The sequence below is a fragment of the Stylophora pistillata genome, chromosome 11 (assembly GCF_964205215.1).
Source record: "Stylophora pistillata chromosome 11, jaStyPist1.2, whole genome shotgun sequence".
NCBI classification, from domain to species: domain Eukaryota; kingdom Metazoa; phylum Cnidaria; class Anthozoa; order Scleractinia; family Pocilloporidae; genus Stylophora; species Stylophora pistillata.
This window is the reverse complement of record NC_142529.1, coordinates 1,241,033-1,261,632: the sequence shown is the minus strand read 5'-3', so window position 1 is coordinate 1,261,632 and position 20,600 is coordinate 1,241,033. Positions and strand designations below refer to the sequence as shown.

The 20,600-nt window shown below is 38.6% G+C and overlaps 1 protein-coding gene and 1 long non-coding RNA gene across 4 annotated transcripts; one reads left to right on the top strand and one right to left on the bottom strand.

Annotated features, from left to right (window-relative positions):
• Positions 1–211: 211 nt before the first annotated feature.
• On the top strand, positions 212–20,561 carry LOC111323924 (uncharacterized). The gene is given in 35 exon segments (XM_088739420.1): positions 212–429; positions 819–882; positions 3,938–3,988; positions 4,343–4,444; positions 5,786–6,475; positions 6,823–7,005; positions 7,395–7,490; positions 7,690–7,796; positions 7,955–8,138; positions 8,429–8,695; positions 9,271–9,543; positions 10,387–10,509; positions 10,987–11,106; positions 11,253–11,350; positions 11,560–11,748; positions 12,115–12,183; positions 12,298–12,403; positions 12,628–12,765; positions 13,128–13,203; positions 13,767–13,890; positions 14,217–14,269; positions 14,750–14,882; positions 15,007–15,104; positions 15,547–15,649; positions 15,904–16,066; positions 16,167–16,233; positions 16,471–16,537; positions 17,463–17,548; positions 17,912–18,038; positions 18,159–18,200; positions 18,331–18,507; positions 18,760–18,805; positions 19,195–19,313; positions 19,632–19,699; positions 19,701–20,561. Coding segments are annotated over 32 exon segments (4,272 nt in total). The 5' UTR covers positions 212–429; positions 819–882; positions 3,938–3,988; positions 4,343–4,386; the 3' UTR covers positions 19,723–20,561.
• LOC148719603 (uncharacterized) lies at positions 3,191–5,272 on the bottom strand. 3 transcript variants are annotated; one of them, XR_015993424.1, is made up of 3 exons: positions 5,180–5,272; positions 4,511–4,630; positions 3,191–3,758 (listed from the first exon to the last, which is right to left on the bottom strand). It is a non-coding gene; the product is annotated as an uncharacterized LOC148719603 (long non-coding RNA). The 3 variants fall into 3 exon arrangements; XR_015993425.1 differs by having other exon boundaries at positions 3,191–3,969; positions 4,511–5,208; XR_015993423.1 differs by having other exon boundaries at positions 4,511–5,208.
• Positions 20,562–20,600: the final 39 nt, after the last annotated feature.

Here is a 20,600-nt window from a genome sequence, read left to right as displayed (position 1 = left end):
GATTATAGGGCACCCTTTCTACATTCGTTTACGACAAAAATAAACAAAGTTATTTAGGAAAAACGATCTCTACTCGCATAAACGTTTAGTTATTATTTAAAAAAATCCCCACAAATGAAACAGATGACCAATAAAACCTGCGCACTCCTATTACAATAAAAACTTCTGCGAGTACGCTTTACGGTCCTATAGTTTTTGACATCGATCGGAGACTGTGACAGAAGAGGTATTGCAGCTATGAAAACTCTACCTCTGTTGTCCCTGAACTCCTGTGGTTGCATAATTGTAATGACATCTGCTTATTAAGTTACTTAAAGAAGATTAGGATTTTTGCAGCGCCATCTATAAATAGCTGAGGTGGTTTACACGGATTAGTAAAATTGACGTTTAAGGGAAACAGCAAAGGTTCCCAAAGGATGGCCTCAGTGGGTAAGATACTAATTTTTTAACGCATAAACGTGTAATATAACATTGGTGAAAAAAGAAATATAGATGTAATTTGTGATTCGCACGCACGGGAATACGAAATAGAAACATTTCCTCTGACCTGTGATGCGAAAAACAGGAATTCAATAGAAATATGTGCTCTGCGTTATAAGGTAGTTCGTCGGCGTCGATTTGGATCTATGCTATAGAAATATTTACTTTCTTTATTTTGATTTAGTTTGAAAATCGGGACTTATTTACCGGGTTCTTTCCCTCTGAAACCCAATCACAGCCGAAGACAAACTTAATATTTTCTACATGGCCTTGTTTCCTCTTCGTAAGACCAATTCTCACTCGAGACTAGATTAAGGATTATTCTTTTCCCTTGCCAGGTATATCTCACACCTAAGAAAAGTGATGGGAAATCAGGCCGAAATAGTGCTGTTATCTATAAAGGTTATTTGATGATTCTCATAACTTAGTTCCCTGTTGACATTTCAAAAAAAAAAAAAAACGCTGCTCTTGAATCGCTTAGAAGAGATACCGGTTAGAGTCATCGTGAATCACTCGGAGAATGATAGAGGCACGTACGTGTGTATGCTTTGCTTTGTACTGGAGCAAAGTCACCGAACTTAACAATAAGAAAGAAATAAACAGTGAATTTATGTTGAATAACTTCCATTTGGGGAAAAAACTGCTATGCCGTATCATTTATTTCTTTTGAATAATGATAGGCACTCAATTTAAGTTATTCATTCGTTCGTATTATGAAGGATGGTTAGAAGTTCTAAAATTTTCTGGACGGGCGAAGCCCTGATGCAGAGAGCAATTATGATGAAGAACTAAGTACTAGCTTAGTTTCATTGAATCGTTCAAATCAACACGCTTCATCAGGTCTTGTGCATCACGGAACACAACATAGAAATTCTAGAAGAGTCTGATAAGCATACGCTAACTGGAATTTTCTCGCATACTCGAAATGACTAAAAAATCATCAAAATTTTGTTAAGTCTTTGCAGTCGATAACATCGTTCCGAGATTTTGCCCAATTAAGGGCCCAGGCCTACTAGAACTGAAGGGTTTTTTTATTAATAACACAAGGTTAACTGAATTGTGTAACTAATCTCCATGCTGATGTAGGACCACAGTAAGTGTTAAATATTTAGACATTGCCTAGATGATGTACAAGGATATGCATCCAATGTACTGTGCAATAAGAAATGATATTCAATTGAAATACCGAGTCGTTGGCGTAACGTCCGGCCCTGGAAATACTTTGCATCTTTAGGGAACGGATAGCAAGCCACATTTAATTGCATTTAGATCTCAGTCACCGCAAAGTCTCCGGCTATGGAATCGGCATGCATCACTTTACTAATTTTTACTGCGTTAGTCTAATCATGATATCAAATATTGAAAATCGTTAGCCCAAGCTTGTCTTGAAAGTTTTCATTGATAGACATGGGTAAAAATCATCTTAATCCCGGGTTATTTGAAGGTAAAGCTATCATCTTGGTGGGTAAACAATTAAAATTATGAAGGCAGACATCAAACACGCCTTCGCTGACAAGACGTTGTTAGTGCCCCTCTTCAAGACACGACAAAAATCCAACCAGCTAATTGATTTCGGACATCGTGCCAGTCAGTTTCCTCAAAGATACTTAACACATAACCAAAGGTCAGCAATGGAGGTTTTTGTTAGATTTTCTTTGCCATTTGTCAAGAATTTTTTGCGGTTAGTAATTTGCGTTCTTGAAAAAAGAAAAAGGAAAAACAAATTGGAGAAAACGCTGTTTAACGTGTTGTTCAAAAATAATATATATTTCCAAAAGAGGATTATGACAGTAATCCTTAAAGGATAAGTCCAGAGACGCATTGGTGAAGTGGTGCGTGTCTAGACTGCGGGCCGAATTTATTCCGAATACTCCATTTCTCTTGGTACAGAGGACTACCAAGACGGTGTTTCACGCCCCACGAGGCAGTTTTATCCCTTGAGAATATGAAATTTCTATCTCAAGCTCCTTAGTATCATCTAAAATGGCTCATTTACGTCATGCATATAAAATGATGATTTTCCGTATGAACATAACATTTATCCGATCATTCGATTCAGGGTCGGCTCGGCGGGTGCCTATCATCGAATTCTACTGAGCCCTTATTGATCAAAAACAGAATAAGTTGTGATACCAGGCAGTCTTATTCAAGAAGCAAAAACTCCATAATAAGACAACTGTTTAAGCCAAAAAACAGGATGATACGTAACGAAGATGGACTGGCCACGTTCAACGTCACTTTCTGCACTCGACTAACAATGAATAAATAGAAAGATTTCATCCTGCAAAATCAAAAACGCTCTTTTAAATCTAAGCTACTATCCATCTCGAGGTAAGCAACGCCAGGGTCAAAAAATGCGGAGCCTTTGTGGTAGTACTCTGGTTAAAGTAGAGCTTGTGCCTCGAGGACCCTTCAGTATTGTTGGTGCTGTTGTTATTAATTTCTTTTTTGCGGGTTTGATGACGATGGCGTTACTTGAGGGATGGCATCTTGTTGCCAGATGACATGACCACTTGGCGTTCAGTGCCCTGCTCAGTCTTTGGTTACAAGACTAGAAATTTCTCAGACGCTAATTCAAAATACCTTGTGTTTCAAGCCCTTGACATGGGGAAAAATTAGTATACAGGGCTTTACGATCTTAACTACAAACAAAATAAACTTAGTCATGGTGTCGGTTTGAATCAGTTCAAGTTTACTAGCCAATAACGACTTATGAACCAATTCTTGTTTTATTAGTCTCCTGTTCGTTATTATAAGTAATTACATTATGTCTTGTGAAGTATACATGAACTTGTTAGGTCACGGATTGATTATCTAGAAAAATCGTTTCTAAATTGTTTTATGCTGTGTTAATTATCTACATCCTTGACCTGCCTTGTTCCGTTTTGGGTATATACAAGGTATTTTGTCAGAGCTTGACAGGGCTCCTTAACTTGGCTGCAGGTACGTACAAGTAAAATATGCCAGCTTGACAAAGTTGACTGAGATTATGGTAGAATCTTCAAAGTGGCGTAATTTAAGGATTTGGGCCCGGTCGTGTGGATTAGTGTGGATAGCACTATCTACTGGATAAATCTCTGTCCATACGGTACAGTACGTCCTTTACGCATCTTGTACGCAAACCGCTGGAAAACTATTTATCCTTTGGCTAACGTTTATCACCTTTTCCGAATATCGAGACCATGAAGGAATAGTTTTAAATCGAGCAATGACTGGAGAGGCTACGATCTGTGAATTGACGTCAAATGTTCAGGATATCGTGTTGAAATTCGTAGTTACTGTCATTCAAAAAAAAAAAAAGAATTGAGATAAAAGCAACATAATGATATTCAATATGTCAAGTAAAACACGCGTGGAGTGGGCATTTCTAAAGCTTGGGGTCAATAGGGCGAGCAGAACGAAAATCCACATTGTTTGTTCATTAAACGCCGGATGCTCTTTTTTTTTTTCCCTTTAGCGGAAATTGGTTTACGAGCTGCTGTGCTCCAGCTGTAGAGGAAAAGCAGAGGTGAGTATATTTCCAAAGGAAAACCTTAATTAAAAACAACCAAAGAAGTGAAAATCTCGTGAAGATAATTCATACGGTAACTAGAAGCCGCAATGATGCTTTTAATTAAAATGTCAGCAAAGTAATGACTTAACGACTCAATGTCGCGTCTTCACCCAAGCATTCGACATCACTTTAGAACCTGGCATGGAGGGTAAACTGCATGTTTTTCTTTGTGCATTTCGGAACACTTATAGCAACCTTAATCTATTTTGACATAATGCTGAAAGATGCCTTTGTTTGACGTTTCCCAGCTTTGTTAGCTGATTGCTTATCTGAGTGCGAAGGAGACTAAACTAATATTTTCGTCGACAGTGAATTTTAACTAAGGACGTGATCCAAGGGAGTGCAATTAAACAATGAAGTTTGCTTGCTGTATGCTGCTGTTAACGATTGTGCAGATCAAAGGAACGGCAGGTGAGCAGATTCCTAGTAATCACTGTTTCATGCTAGTGTTGTAGTTTATAGTAATTATAATCATACCTCTGCAACTTCGTAAGTTAGGTGCCTCTTTCGCTGTTTCAAAGTTTGGTTATTCAATTATTGTGATATGGCAACGTTTCCAGGTCCTTAAGTGCTTCTCTTAAAGGTTAATTATGGCCTCTATCGGTAACAAACACAAATAAATAACGTTTCGCTCGTATCATTCCCTGATATTTTCCTTTCCTCGCATATGTCGTATTACGATCAGTGCTATTCGTTCGGGCGGATTATGCGGTGCGAAAGTCAGTAGAATTAACATAAAGATAGATGGGATTAGACAGTCAACGCTTAAGGACAGATTTTGGTAACTTTGCTAAGTTGGTAAAAAAAGATTTTTTTCAATCAATTATCGTAAGGATATAACCAGGGACAAACCGTGTTGGCATTACACCTTTGATCTTTTCGCTTTCTTGTGAACACGTAGTCTCCTACTACAAATTTTCACGATAAGCAATGGAATTATTAAATCTTCTGCTCATACCTAAACCATCAAATGTACTGGTATAATGAAGACTTATTTTACGAGGCATATGTGTTAATAAAGTCATTTCAAAACGGGCTCAAGGTTTCACATGAATAACAATTATTCGACACTGATTTCGCCGTGTCTTGCGTACATATCATCAATTTGGCTTGTTTCCCATCATATGCATTTTAGGTAAGACATACCATCAGATGATAACATAATCACATCACAATCCATGTAGAATGAAACAAAGAAACACGACCTGGCTGTTTGTAACGTTTGACGGAAATTGGAAAGTTTCCTTTCCGGCAAGTCAGAATATTTATATATTTATTTAAGCTTAAATGCCATCTAAAAATCTCAACCTCGAAGTGAAGAAATGGAATTCTTGGCCACGGAACGAATAGTCCCGACTAAGAAAAATTTCGTATCCAAAACTGCTTTGAAGAAGAATGTTTCTTAAGCGGATCAGTGAATTTAATTACTCTTCTTTGTCTCAAATTCTGTTTATGTTAGTCTAATGTTGTTTTTGTTTTCGGAGCATCTATGACATCACAGGCTAATTTATTCACGTAAACGTTTACTGTATATATAAACTGACAAATGATAAGATATGTTTGTTTTTTCAACAGTGAGATCCGGCAGTGATTCGCCTTAGTTAGTCTGGAGAAGCCGAGGATGATTTACGTTATTTTATTTATCTCTCTAGTGCCTCTTGAGTTAAATTAAAATTCAACATGTTTAAAGGGGCTAGATTTTTTAAAGCGACTCACAAAGAGGATCTTAATAGCATTATTTTATTATTTCAGATAATCTTCGTCTGATTAATTCTGCTGCTCATTATTGGCCCTTAAATCGTCTTAACCGCCTAACTGATTTAAAAACCAACCTTACAGGAGTCAAACATGGCAAAATCGAGAACATTCTTTATAAAGGGCCTGGGAACGGTTTTTTGTATACGAATGGAAGAGCCTGGGTTGATCTTGGAAACTTCACAGGGTCCTGCATTGCGGAACCTTCAAGATGTAGGGAAGCATTGACAGTTTTTCTATGGTTGAAATATTTCCCAAATAGGAACAAGAGATACTTTGTGGGGACTTCGAGTCACCTGACATACTCAGAAGGTTTTACAATATATAAGCAATCTGATGACATAGCGAACAACACCATTGTTCTAAGAGTTAACGATGGGCAAAGAGAATGGAGTGGGTCCTTAACCCTTATACCGAAAGTATGGTCACACGTGATGTTCACATGGGAGCCAAAATCGGGGCTGGCGATATTTCAGAACTGCAACCAGATGGCTCTGGCCTCACGAAGTAAAGTTAAAACGTCGACGAGAAACAACCAATCAAATGTCTTAGAACACCATTTGAGTTTGTCTGGGACACAATTAAGCCATTCTGGTGTTGGTGCTAGAGCTGTGTACGAAGATCTAACAGTGCTTTATCGAAAGATGGAGTCTCATGAGAGAAACTGGATTTGCCGTGATAAGTTAGGTTGGTATGGCTAATAGGAACGCAAATGAACTGAAAAGGGAGGGTTTACCATGAATGTTGACCCCGAATAAATAGCGAGTCAAAAATGCGTTTTACGTAGGCTTTTAAAATGACTTTGCAATAGTTGACGCAAGAGATGCCTGACAAAGACAAATCTATAATTGTTTTTGTTCTAACCGTTTGTTGGTAATCATAACCTTTGCCGAGTTGTGGTTCGCGCTGTGTATTTTTTTAAATTTCTTAGTTTTTTCCCCCTTCTTTATTCACTATTATTCTTTATTATTTTGCAAGAGAATTCGTAATTTTGCTTAGTCCTACTAACCCTTGGGTTTTGTTTTTCCTAACAGAAGCACCAAAATTAAACTCCACCTGTGAAGGTTCCACGAGATGGCTGTCAATCAGATGGACTCCTCCCCTTATGACGTATGACATACTCAGTGGGTACAATGTATGGTGGTGGAACACCTTCTTAAACTGGACAAAATTTATCTCAAGGACCGAGAAACTGACACTGAATTTCACTGATCTTGGTACGTCCCATTGTCATATATAATTAGGTAGAGGCGCTCCTCTAAGTTGCTCTGAAGTTGCTCTGTTTTCAAACATTTAGAAATTGCTAATGGACTCGATTTTTCTGAAATTACCTTTTATTTTCAAAAGGAACTATTTCAATCTATCATAATCACGTACTTGCCAGAGTAACTACTTTACTCCACGCAAACTCGAAAGCTACAATTTTGACTCATTCTGAGATTAAAAATTATTTTTCATAAATAACGGACGACTAGAAATCAGAGTGTTTGTGGGCTTTCCAACCCTCCTGTATAAATTATTCTTTATATAAAAATGAGCTCGCTGACTAATATTTCATCCGTATCTAATCTATTTAGGACAACGATGTAATTTTTGCTTTGTTTAGATCCCGGATCACTGTACAAATTTCGCATCCAGAATGCTTTTCGTTTTTCTGTTGGAGCATCAAGCAAGATAGTTGAGTGCTGGACCAAAACTGAAGGTAAGCTGATAAAAGAGAACTACGATCCTTTTCCAAATTCTAGCTTCCCGAGTCTCTAAGCAGCTGCATTAATCTGTGGAATATTTACTCAAGTTTCCTTATCCTTGTATATAGAGTTGTATATATTCATAGTAATTGTTTGTCAGTTTTGTACACGTCGGGACGGTTTTTGAGTTCACGTTACTCTTTCTTGAATCAGTTCTAGGCAATCCTCTCAACCTGACTGTGGAAATGAAATCACACGTTAATGTCCTACTAAAGTGGACAGCACCCTCAGGAAGATATGAGGATATCAAGGGATATAAGGTACATTTTTCGATGAAATGCCCTTATCTGTAACATAAAAATCGTAGTGCCGCAAAAAGTAGCCATTATCTTGATTGTGATTTAATATCATTTTGCTATCAGATTGTTCGGATTAACTTCCCATTATACCATTATTACTCTGAATTTGAACATTTCAGATTAGGTACAACGAGGTAGAATCTAAAAGAGAACCCACAGAAATCAGGGCAGGGCCGTCAACTTCATTTCTCCTAACTGGACTAAGTATGAATACAAAATACAGGGTGCAAGTGCAAAGTTATGGCGATCAACGTTTTCTTGACAGTACTCCAGCAGTAATAACAGTAAAGACAGAATATGATGGTAAGTTTTGTGATCAGGAAATTCCATGCTTAGTAATGAGATTTTCAAGGTGCTAAGTTATGCTCAAGGAAGGTCAATAGTGACGCCTCGATGACTTTGTCGCACTTCCACTACTTTCTCAATGAATTATTGATTCAATGAGGCTTTTCATTTTTGCACCGTTTGGTTTTATGACTAAAAGTTATGCGTTCCTGAAAAAGATTAATTTTGTAATGTCACATAACATGAGGAGAAACTTTTTAAATGTTTGAAATTATAAAGTACAAACAATTTTACTGTTTACCCTAAAGATAAATCGTCAGTTAAGGACAAGCTCTTGCAAATGGCTGGACCTAAAGCCGTTCATGTCACATGGAAAAGACCACGAGATAAATACAAGGTGTTTGCCTACCGAGCATTTGTCAAGTGGGAGGATCTTGAAGGACAAAAGCACGTTCGCGAGGTGTATGATGGGAACGCGACCTCGTGTGTTTACTCCATGATGGATGTTCCACGTAGTCAAATAATATATATCATGGCATACGAGGTACAACGTATTGCTCTCGAGCCTATCCTTGGTAGGTATGCTGACATTAAGCTACCTGAAATTTCTTAGTTTTCGCATTAAGTAGCTGTGAAGCGCATGGCAATCGGGGTACAGGTCTTCCTTTCATGGCAATGTCAGTGATTAGTCTAAGAAAAATAAAAACAACTAAAAAAATCAAAGGATCAGAGAATTCGGGGTACAAACTCCATGAATCTGGAGCAAGTACACTGCAGAAACAGTTACACCTGGATGAAGGGCATTTTTCCGATCAATGAAGTGTACTACTTTGACATGCCATTGCTTTCCCATATGTCAAAAAGCAGAGAGGAGATAACAGTGAAGCAAAGCTTACAAGTGTCTTGAGATTTTTCCCATTAATGATTAGTTGTTTCATCGTGGTTCTGTACATTTAACATTGTACAGTTAGCCACTGCTCGTGTTCAGACTTTTTAGAATATTTCATTAAAGGGTATATGCAGGTTGTGTAAATTTGCTTGTAATGTTCTATAAAATAATAATAAACAAACAAACAAACAAGGGTAACCTCAAAAGAGGAAATTAAGTCAGATTTCCGTTCATTTTCTGTTAATCGATTTTTGTACTTAGATCCACCGATGGACGTTAACATCGTCTCTCGAAGCTGGTCTCACGTGGTGTTAAACTGGAGTTCACCCTTCTACGACAGAACTGTCGACTTTGCTGATTCGTATCGTCTGACCATCTGGTCAAACAAGGACAAGATTTCTATAACAACCAGTAAGACGCATGCTCGTATTAATGGCCTGAAACAGCTGACCAACTATTTGCTAAACGTGCAGGCTTGGAACGAATTGGGTTTTGGACCTTTTCTGCCAAAAGATATGAGCTTAAGAACACCAGGTAGATAAAATATGATGTTAGTAATCTCCCTGTGTGTCATGTAATCTTCAAATACACTGCTGCGTTAAAATCTGTGAAAATCAACTCCTCTCAGTCATGTAGAGTAGAGTAGAAATCTATATTTATACAGGATAGCCCCTTTAGTGTAGTAAACACTGGTATCAACAATGGTCCTGTTACCCACCCATCCCATACCCCCCATCCCACCCCAGGGGAGGACATCCATCACACAGTAATCTCGTGCGTGGGAAATTTACGTCTCCTGCCCCTAACCCTGCAGGAGACGGGACCTCCATTTATTCGTCCCTATCCGAGAAGGCTAGGATATCTAACCATTTCTTGATGTTATAGAAAGGTAGCATATTCTTCTCAATTATCTTAAGACCCTGAGTGTTGGTCCGGCCGGGGCTTGAACCCTCGACCTCCCGTACAACATTCCAGCGCTCTATCCATTGAGCTAACCGAGAGGCGATTATCTGAGAGGGTTTGAAATGCGCAATTACTGGTCATCGTGTTCGTTTCTAAGGTTACACTTCTCAGTATTTTCAACAGGCACTTAAGTAAGAGGATGTTTGAAGGACAAAATATCTTACTCTTACAGTGAGCCTGTTCAGGAAGAACTGACAATAGGGACCAGCATATCCTTCCGTTGTAACAAAATACTGTAGAAAGAAAACTTGGACTGAGAGATCCGTATTCAAATTAAATCGAGTGGAAAGCAACTCTACCAAGAACACCTTTGTCCTTGAAGTAGACACACGTTTGGATCACGTGATTGCGCTGCGTGTCATGTTCGACTTCTGATGGAGGCGTTCACATTTTTATTTCCTTTCATTGCTATAGACTACGACGAGTGCGTCTACAATACTCACACGTGTCACGTGAAGGCCACGTGCATCAATACTGATGGATCGTACTTATGCGAGTGTCAGCCTGGATACATTGGGACCGGGAGAAATTGTGAAGGTGGGTTGTAAATGTAGCGAGTTTCCGTAGTGTTATAGGAGTGGCGGTTTCTCACTGAGGAGTGGCTGAGAGAGCATGAAAGCGAAAAAGAATGTACTTTGTGTGTTTGTGTTAAAGTGCTTATTAGAAGCCTTTGTGGCGTAACTTAGTCGCTTACAACGCTACAGTATCTGACCCTTAGTCAATAAAATGTCATAGGTAGGATTTTCCGGTAAAGACGTCCTTTAACAGCGTCCTAGCAAGTACATGGAGTTGTCTCACTTTTATCATAAACCTTCAGTTTTCCGGAGCAAAGAGTATTACATGCACCCTTTGTCCGACCTCAGTAACGACGAATTCAGCAGCAAATCAGTGTAGATAAATGTAGAAAATTTACGCAGTAGAATAAACAGAATCGTACTTTATGAAAAGATGTGATAGGTCCACATTCTTGCAGCAGTTAACGATTATTTTGAATGATAAATGTATATTGTGTAGAAATTCCAGAAGGGTTAGGCGACGAGTCCTTCTGTCCTCAAGAAAATTACGTCGGCATTGAATGGAGGAGAACAATGGTCGACCGTGAAGACGAAGCGGCTTGCCCCAAAGGGACTGTCGGTAAGTCAACTCTTGTCCTGAGCATGTAACTAAATACGTTTACTTGCTTGCTACTTAACGCGATTGATGTTGGGATTTTCTTTGATAAGTGAGATGACCCAGAAAAGGGATCAATAATGTGTTTCGTTTTCTCCATTCATTTTAAGGCGTGGCCTTGCGGCGCTGTACTGGAACTCCTGCGGTCTGGGAACTACCTGATCTTGGCGATTGTGTTTCAAGGTGGATGTCGGACATTAGTAAACAGGTATGCAAACATGTGTTTGCTTTTTCTGCTTTAACTTTTGCCCGATTTCTGTAACATTTCAGATCGAAGTAATATTTACACTATTTACGTTCAGATTGAAGTGAATTTCTATTCGTCAGTTTTATGCGCGACGTTTTCTCAACAATACTCTCTTTATGCATGTCAGGTCTACATTTTTTTTTACTTTCTGTGTAAATGTCTATTTGCAGCTAAACAACCCAAATGTCAGTCTATCTTTGTTAGCCAATCAGCTTTCAAGCTTGACTGACGTCAAGTCTGGTAAACTATTATATGCTGGCGACCTGAAGTTACTGGTCGATGTCATTGGTGTGTTCGCAAAGAGGGGGTTAAGAATTGAGAAGAACGAAACTTCAGAGGCTTCAGAGGAATTTGTTAAGGTTAGCTTTGTTTATTTGTTAATATTACCAAGTTTTTTTCTTCTTTTTGTCTTTGCCAAGTTCCTAACATTTGACAGGCGAAGTCTATATTCATTTGGCAACTTTTACTCCGAGGAAAGGTATTGTTTTTCGTTCCAACAGTACTTTAAATGATATAACCACGAACTGTAAAAAAGGAAAAGAAAACAAAACAAAACAAGATAATTCCTAAGCCAGAGGGCTACAAAAATGAAAAAGGCAACTTAGAAATAGGAATTTATAACCATAAAGTAATGTTTTTCTTTACTATTATATTAGTGATCAGGAAGCAGTTTTATGAATGTTATTGATATGCTGGTTAAACTACTACAGTTTCAATTTTTTCAGGATGTCGTTGGCACTGCAAGCAACATTTTGCACGACAAAAACCTTTTGTCTTGGCAGTACATGCCAAAGGTAATGTATTAAATTAGATCAAAAGTTTCTCTTACACTTTGACGTTAATTTTCTCTTCGACGAAGTGCTTTAAGAATACCGATGAAATATAATATCTTTTACAACTATCATCAGGATTCCCAAACAGAGAAGGCAAGTTCACTTATTGATAGTTTAGATGTGGTAGCCTTGGACATGGCCAACGCTTCGCAAAGTAAATCAGCTGAGACGGAAAATATTGGTACGTGGCATTGAATAGTAACCGTTAATACTTGTCCTTGTTAATTTTTCCCTTTCCTATAGTGCCCCTGACAGGCCTTCTTTTCACATCACTAAGACTGCAAACTTAACCTTGTAGGACAAATGAGGCGAAGGAACCTCAGGAAAAGAGGGGGCTTCAATTTGTTACCTAAGTGAAAATTTGTATCACGCTGACGTGAATTCTACTTCGCATTTTCCCTACAGTGATTAGCGTGGAGTCGTTACAGAATGTAAGAACAAAAAAAGTTCTTGTTATGTCACAGCGAACAGAGAAAGGAGACGAATCCTCCAGGAATGTAGTCTCCTTTCCGATATCTTGGCTAAGGGGAGATACCTCATCTGGTAAGGACCTCCGACCTTTTAAATTCTGAGGCTTGATATTCCTCATACTATAGCAGAAGGTATAGTTAAGGCATCAGTACACTGTGCTTTATTCAGCGCTAAGGGTCTAAATGAGTGAGTTACTGTCAGATTTTAATCCATTGCAGGTGAGATATTCTAAGAATACGAACACTAAAACTGCAATCCGCCCATTAAGATCAAAAGTATCTCTTTGTTTGATTGTCTGTTACGGGTCAGATCGCAAGTGAGATTTCATAACTACTCATGCATTCACCAGCAGGTAAAATTAAATTTTATTGAGATGTTATGATCTGAAGACCAACCGTTGCTTTTAAAATCAAAAACCCGTTTCTCTTTCACAGGTCCAGAGCCTGATTTTGCCACGCTTGTTTCCTTCAAAACCCTTGGACCTTTACTGACACCAAGAGAAAAGCAGAGGTAAACTTGATGCGATTTTTATCGTTATAGCGTTGGCTGGTTTAGTTTGTAATTCCTTTTGTGTTGGAGTTTTAAAAATAGTTTTCTTAACGATTAAAATTTAATCACGAGCAATCATGTAAAGAAGTATCGCTTAAGACTTTTATCGAAGAATTGTCTCCATTGATCACAAGAATGATTTTCCATCAGAGGCTAAATAATAATCAGTAATACACACCAGCATCATGCACAGCATGATATAAAGTGAGAAGAGCATTCTGCTCAGGCACCACGCTTGCTCTCATCACTCGCTGGCTCGAAACTTCGCTTCGTCGATCGTGCCGCAGCGCTAATGCCTGCCTGCTCGTAGGGGCACAGTTATAAACTTACCGAAGTGGATATGTATTCTAATTCAGTGGCTAGCTTCAGCTCAATTTAGCGCAACACTTAATTTTTTAGCAGCGCTTTTCCCAGAGCTAAGGTCAAATTCCGAGGCTTTTAAGTACAATACTTGAAAATTTATGCCTAAAAACTTGCAGTAACGGTTTCAGTATTGATTTTTACCCTGCAATTGTGAATCGTAGGAAACAGAATTACCAGATGACAGATCACGCATCTATAAACTCTGCTGTCTTATCGGTAAATCTTCGTCCACTTGCTAACAAAACGTTCAAGGATCCAGTGGTGATAACGCTGCGTCACTCTGTGGTAGGTTCAACATCATTTGCCATTTCAAAGAAAATGTTTTGTAATAGGCATATTAGTAGAATATGTCTTTTCTTAAAGTGATACTATTAAGCAAATGTAAGGCGTGGTGAAAGATATGCAACTTTTGCTTGCTCAACATTAAGATACTCAATACAGAACTAACTGCTTTTCCGGCGGTCCCTTTGACGGTTTACAAAGATAATAATCGCTGGGTTGTTAAGAGTTATGCTAGTCAACAGACTGATACATAATTGACAGGTTTATACGAAATTCCCATCTTAAAACGTGCTTTATTTCTCATTGTCATCTTTGTATCTTTTATTTAGGACGGCGGAGGGAAAACGAATGAGCCATCATGCGTCTTTTTGGAGACAGACAAGTGAATAACTTAACTTAAACTCTTTTTGTTAACTTTTTTAATCGTGATATTCTATTTATTGAGAGGCTTGTCGAATGTCAGCCTAATTTCATTGCACCTTTGACTTAAAACGTATTTAGGCCATAAGGCCCCACCATAGTTAGCCCCACTTAGATATATAATAAAGATAGATAGATCCAGCCTTGTTTCGCAGGCGCTATTTCTTTCAAAGGTAGCTTTCCCAGCATCTATGTCCATCTTCTTTAACATTTGAATGGTTTGTCAAAATCTATATCAACTTTATTTCCAGGTATTCGATCCGTGTTTTTAAAAATGCTTCATATTATTGCCCTCTACAGCCAAAAGAGGTGTTTGGCGTGCGCTGCACTCGAAAGAAAATGATCGTACTCACTTTAACAAACAAAAGAACGGTTGAGGGCGCTACTTCATGATTAATTTTACTTTCATTTTCAAAAGTTTTTCCTTTTTTTTTCTTTAAAGAAACATAAGCTGGTCGGACGCAGGATGTGAAGTAAATTCTACAAATCTGACCCACACCGTATGTCACTGCTATCATCTCACAAGTTTTGCTGTCTTGATGAGCGTCAAAGAAGACGTGTCAACCAGAATATCGGTGAGAAGCCTTCTTGAAATCATAAGATTGTAATGAAAGAAAATACTAGATTTGAGCTGTTTTAAAAATAATAAATTACCATATTTCAGTTACTAGGATCTATCTAGTTTCTTCTGTTTTGCAGAAACCTCATCAGCTTGCTTTAACGCTCATCACTTATGTCGGGGCGAGCATATCGGTTGTAGCATTGTGCCTGGCGTTCCTGACGTTCTTCTTCTTCAGGTAACTGTGTTCTCTTTCCAGTATCATTTCATATGATACTACCACTACCACAGTGAAACCTTTTCTTTGGTACACTCAAGAGATACCTTAGAAGTTCAAGGCACACAAACTTCGTTGTAAACAGAAAAGTACTCGCATGACGTTTCTCTCTACTATCTTCATTGAAGGGAAAAAAATCCGTGAGGACTGAAACGTCGGTCCACGTTGAGACCAATGCCCCTGTAAACTTGATTTGTGTCTGGTATCTTCGTTCAAGGGAAACCTCTTTTCAGGGGACATTCTTCTGTGCCCGAGCGTGTCCCGGAGTACAATTTGCACTGTGGTGCACACACACCAATTACACAAGATCGAAGGCAAAAGTGATTTTGTGCAATCTTGAATCTCAGAAATTTCTGATAACTCTGCCGCTAACATTGTTCTAAAACGGTAATACCATTCGCAGGTTTTCCAAATCTGCCCGTACGTTTATTCACAAGAACTTGTCGGTTGCTCTGATCTTGGCGCAGCTTCTGTTTTTGTTTGGTATCAATAAAACTAAGAACGAGGTAAGTCGGTTATAAGAAACATAACTTAAATGTGCATGAGCCAGAAGTAAACATAAGCAAACGTCTTTAAGCGCGGGAGTTTGTGCGTCCTAATCAGTTTTAGTTTAGTCTCTCATGAATTAAGAAACACAGGTTTCCCAGAACTAGTACAAAGTTAGGTGAAGCAAAACTAATACCAGATCCTCATCGACCCTCACTTGAAAATTGCTACAGTTTTATGCGATAGCTAACGGTATATTTCTCATCTATTCCAGTGGGTGTGTAGGGGAATTGCCATGGCTTTACATTATTTCTTCTTGGTGGCTTTTGCTTGGATGGCAATTGAAGGAGTCATGCTCTACCTGATGCTTGTGAAAGTCTTTCACACCAAAACTGCACCAACAAAGAGCAAAAAGATTTTCTTCGTCATCGGATGGGGTTAGAAGAAAGTTTATAGTCTTGTTTTAGCTTTGGAAAGCGTGTTGCTGAGTAAAGAAGTAAAGTAATCTGTGGTCATCTTCCCGTTTCTCTCGTGCAGGTTTACCTGTAGTGATAGTTGTCACTTCTGGAGTCTTATTTCTTGAGGGATATGGTACTCCCGCTTAGTAAGTAATGACATTGTTATCTGATCATGAAATTGAAAAAATATTGACAAACAGACGAAGTATCAGCTCGAGAAAAAGAGAAAAAGCAATCACACTATTTCAGGAGTCTTTCGTCCATCGCTCCTTTGGCTGTCATAGGAATCCAAATAAAGGACAAGAGACGTATAAATTGAATAACTGATGAATTATCTATAAACATTTTTCATTAATTAATCGAATTATTTTTTTGGTCTTTAGCTGCTGGCTTTCTCTTGAGCGTGGTTTCATCTGGTCGTTCGTTGGACCTGTTTTATTGGTGCTTGCAGTAAGACGATTGAATATTACGTTATTTTCTTTACTTAGTTTTATAAAAAGCGTAAAGGCTTCGACAGGTATGAAATTAGTGTATTTCTATACCTTTGAAGAAGCAAATTAAATTTACTGATTCCAGTGCCATTTATCTCTTAATAATATACATGAAAAAATTTCTCAGTTCTGATTGGCTAAGATGAATGCAGTTTTCAGTTAATCCAGTGCAGAAGAGAGTTAATTCAGTGCAGAAGAGGGTTAATTCAATGCGAAGAAAGAAAAAAACCAGAAATTCTGATTGGTCAGAATGATTGGTCAATGTCAATGTCAAGGTCAATGTCACTTGCAGGGTTTGAATAAATTATTTTTGCACGTGATGCACGCGCTTTTCTTCTTCGTATTTTTTCATGCATATTAATACATAATCACATGATTTTCTCGTGCAATTTGGAATAAGTAATCACTTGTAAATTTTTTCAAAGATCACAAATTGCACTCGCCCTACGGGCTCATGCAATTTTGTTAGTCTTTGAAAAAATTTTCTCGTGCTTATTTATTCCAAATTGCACTCGAAATCATGTGATTGCCTATACAAATTAGCCCTGTACTCTGAATTTCCGCAAAGTCTGTAGAATTTGCACTAAATTGGTAAGAGATGGCGTTGCCAGTCTCATTCCGATTGTACACAGTAAGCTTAGACGATTTAACTCTTCAGTTCACTCCCAAGATCTCATTCGCAACTCTCCTTACTGTCTGCTATACAATTCTTATGATTTTAGTTTGGAGAATTTGGTATTGGATCAACTGATAATCCCCTGATTTTCTTTTTTCGTTATTCTCATTACTTGTCTGCTTGATATTGTATTGATATTGTAAGGAGAAATTCTATTTTGATCACTCATGGGAGTAAAAGGGCTAAAAAACACTTTTAACCTCCGCAGTTCAACTTCGTATGCCTGGGGATTACTTTTCATGTTATGGCAAAGTCAGGGCCATCAAGTAACAGGAAAAGAACAAGCAGAATACGGTGAGAACAAACGCTTTCTGCCGATACAAATGCAATTGTGACAAAGTGACACTATTCGGATTCTCAAGTCTCCAATTGTGTCAATTCCTTTCTGTAACATCAAGAAATGGTTAGATATTCTAGTCTTCTCGGATAGGGACGAATAAATGGAGGTCCCGTCTCCTGCAGGGTTAGGGGTAGGAGACGTTAATTTCCCACGCACGAGTATACTGTGTGATGGATGTCCTCCCCTGGGGTGGGGTGGGTTGGGTGGGTGCTTACAGGGCCGTTCTGAAAACCACTTCTGTGAGAACGCACCCTGTCTAAAGATTATTATCTATCTATCAGTTACCAAAAGTTGTTTTTGTTTTGTCTTTATTTCAGACGTTGGTCAAAAGCGTGCGTGCTCCTGACTTGTATTCTTGGTCTTTCATGGATGTTTGGAGTGTTCTATATCAATCAAGAATCACTTTTTATGGCCTATTTTTTCACAATATTTAACACACTTCAGGTAAAGTACGTGAAATCTTTCGTCCTCTTTCATGGCTGAGTATCGGCACTGAACAAGAGAAGGAGAAGATACACTCATAGTGTCATTGTAAACTATTGTATTTTATTATATTCCCTGTAGGGTTTGTTCATCTTTTTATTTCACTGCGTTGGAGATGAAAAGGTAAGAAATCAGTGAGTTACCCTCACGGTTTTTGCTTCAGTATCAATTTGCGTTTTCGGTCAGTAAGTCAGTGATTCAGGGCAATCGGTTCGTCTACTGAGTTCTACGCTCGTTTCTTTAAAACTGGCAGGTTCGCCGTGAGTATCGTCGAGTGTTGTGTTGTCATGAAGAAGACAAGCGCTACTTGTTAACGAAACCATCAAGTTCTGAATCCGGCAAATCAGACTCTCGCTCCAAATCAAAGAGGGGCTATGTTGACAACTTCAAGGGAAAAAACCAAACAATGAGCGATTCAGCTGACTCACTAGTAAGTAACTAAGGAAACAAACCAAGATTTGATACTATTGCTAAGGAATTCTATATTGGTTTACGGCTTGCATTAAGTAGAAATTCTGCTATCTTCATCTCCCCTCATCTTAACAAACGCAGCGAAATGCGCTGAAGGTAAGGAAGAATTATCTTATGATGGTTTAAGAGGTGGCTTTCTCTGCACTTCATGGGAAAACTGCACTGCTGTAGCGTCTACCACAGTCTTACAGAGTTTCTTTTTTTCTTGCAGGGTACCATAGAGAGCAAAAGGAATACGTTTGTTGTGCATGTCACAGGTAAGGCAGTCTAGTTTACGCATGATTTTTTTAAATTACAACTGAAGTAGTTGGTCGATTGTGAACACTTTTTTGGAGGATTATCAACTGACCCATTAATTGGGGAAGAAAGGAATAGAAGGCCATTCAAGCAGCCTAAACTTAGTTTTCACTCATTTCAAGTCATTGCAAAAGTATTTGATGCCATAGTTAATAGAGCTCTATCAACTATGTTGATACTTGCTATATTTTAAGGAAATTGAAACCGAAATAACATTATTCTTGTATCTATAAGCTATGCCCGAAATGTAACCGAATAAGTACGATACCCACAATCGGTTTTCAAAAACTGACGCAACAGCGAGATAATTTCGAACAATATGATCTCACTCAAAGAAACCATTTTTCAGATGGGCAAGTGCGCGTGCGTGGAGTTTCAACCGGTGAACACAGTAGGAGTCTTGTAAGAAACCTGCGTTTGAGCGGAGAAAGTGGTTCGAGTTCAGAACAATCGACCAATCATATTCAGGTAAGGAGCAGAACGCTTAGTTAGGGATAAGGTCTGTTAAAGTGATGGAGACTGTACTTTCCTGCCGTTAAAATGGGTCAGGATGTTTTTTTATCACGCTCTCTGATTGGTTCCAAACCAATAAGATGAAAGAAAACCAATCACGATTTGACCACTTGCATTTTCCCGCTCTTAAAACGGGTAAAGAATAATTATGAATTATGTCACGATGTAATAAATGTCTGATGTGTTTGCGAAAGTGACTTTGTATTGAAGCCAAACGACAGTAGTTCATCAAAAGGAGTTTTGTTAGAATTGGTTTCACCCTCTCTTCCGCAGCATCATGACAGCAATAGAAACTCAACGGCGTCAGCAGCTAGCGAGGCGTCAGAAAATACGCGACAAAACCAAAGATAGACAAGAACATTAACAGGACACAACTACTATGCCTTTGTTACGTAACAATGTACAGGTTATTTCCCTTGCTCTCAAGACCTGATAAAGCTGCAGTCCTACCTGCTCGAAGTAGGTTCACCGTCAAACATGGTTTTCCAACTCAATAGTAGAAGTATCGAACGACAGGCACGTAGTTGTTTCTAAGAAAAGCAACCAAAATATAACTGACGAAATACTTTGATTGAGAAATTTGTCCAAAAAATTAATTTTTTTTTATGAAAAATACTAAACAAATGAAAGGCCGTCAAATTTTCTTAAAAGCTTAGTAAAATGGTTTGGCTGTTAAAAAACAAAACAAAACAAAGCAAACAACAGCAAGGGAAGAACAGTTATGGATGCAGTGTAAATGTTAAAACTAGGCTCTTAGGCTGTGTTCACACTGGGTGCTCGAGCACGGTGTCGCAGTACGATTCTTGATGGCTACTAATGTGAACACACCTTTTTTAAAGTACCCACGCCAGAATTCGGGTACCGTGCCCGTGCCTGAGTACAAGGTCTTGACCTTTCAATTGTACTCGGGCACTGATATATCGGGTACCCAGTGTCTGAACGCAGCACCATTTTGTGCCGGTGCCCAGGCACTAATGCTCGGGCACCAAGTGGACGAGAAGACTTTTGGACGAAGAGACTTCTGGACGAAAAGACCGTAATTCGTGTGAACGCAGCCTTAAACAGTTTAGGTAGGCATTGGCAGCCGTAAAGTGTATAGCTTGTAAAGTATATTCCCTTCTGGTAGTTTTATAGATATTTTATCGCAAGACTAAACAAGCGTGCTTTGTACATCTTACAGTAAATAAAGTGTTTATCAACGTATGCCGCAGTACAATTTTTCTTTAAAAGAGAAGCACAACA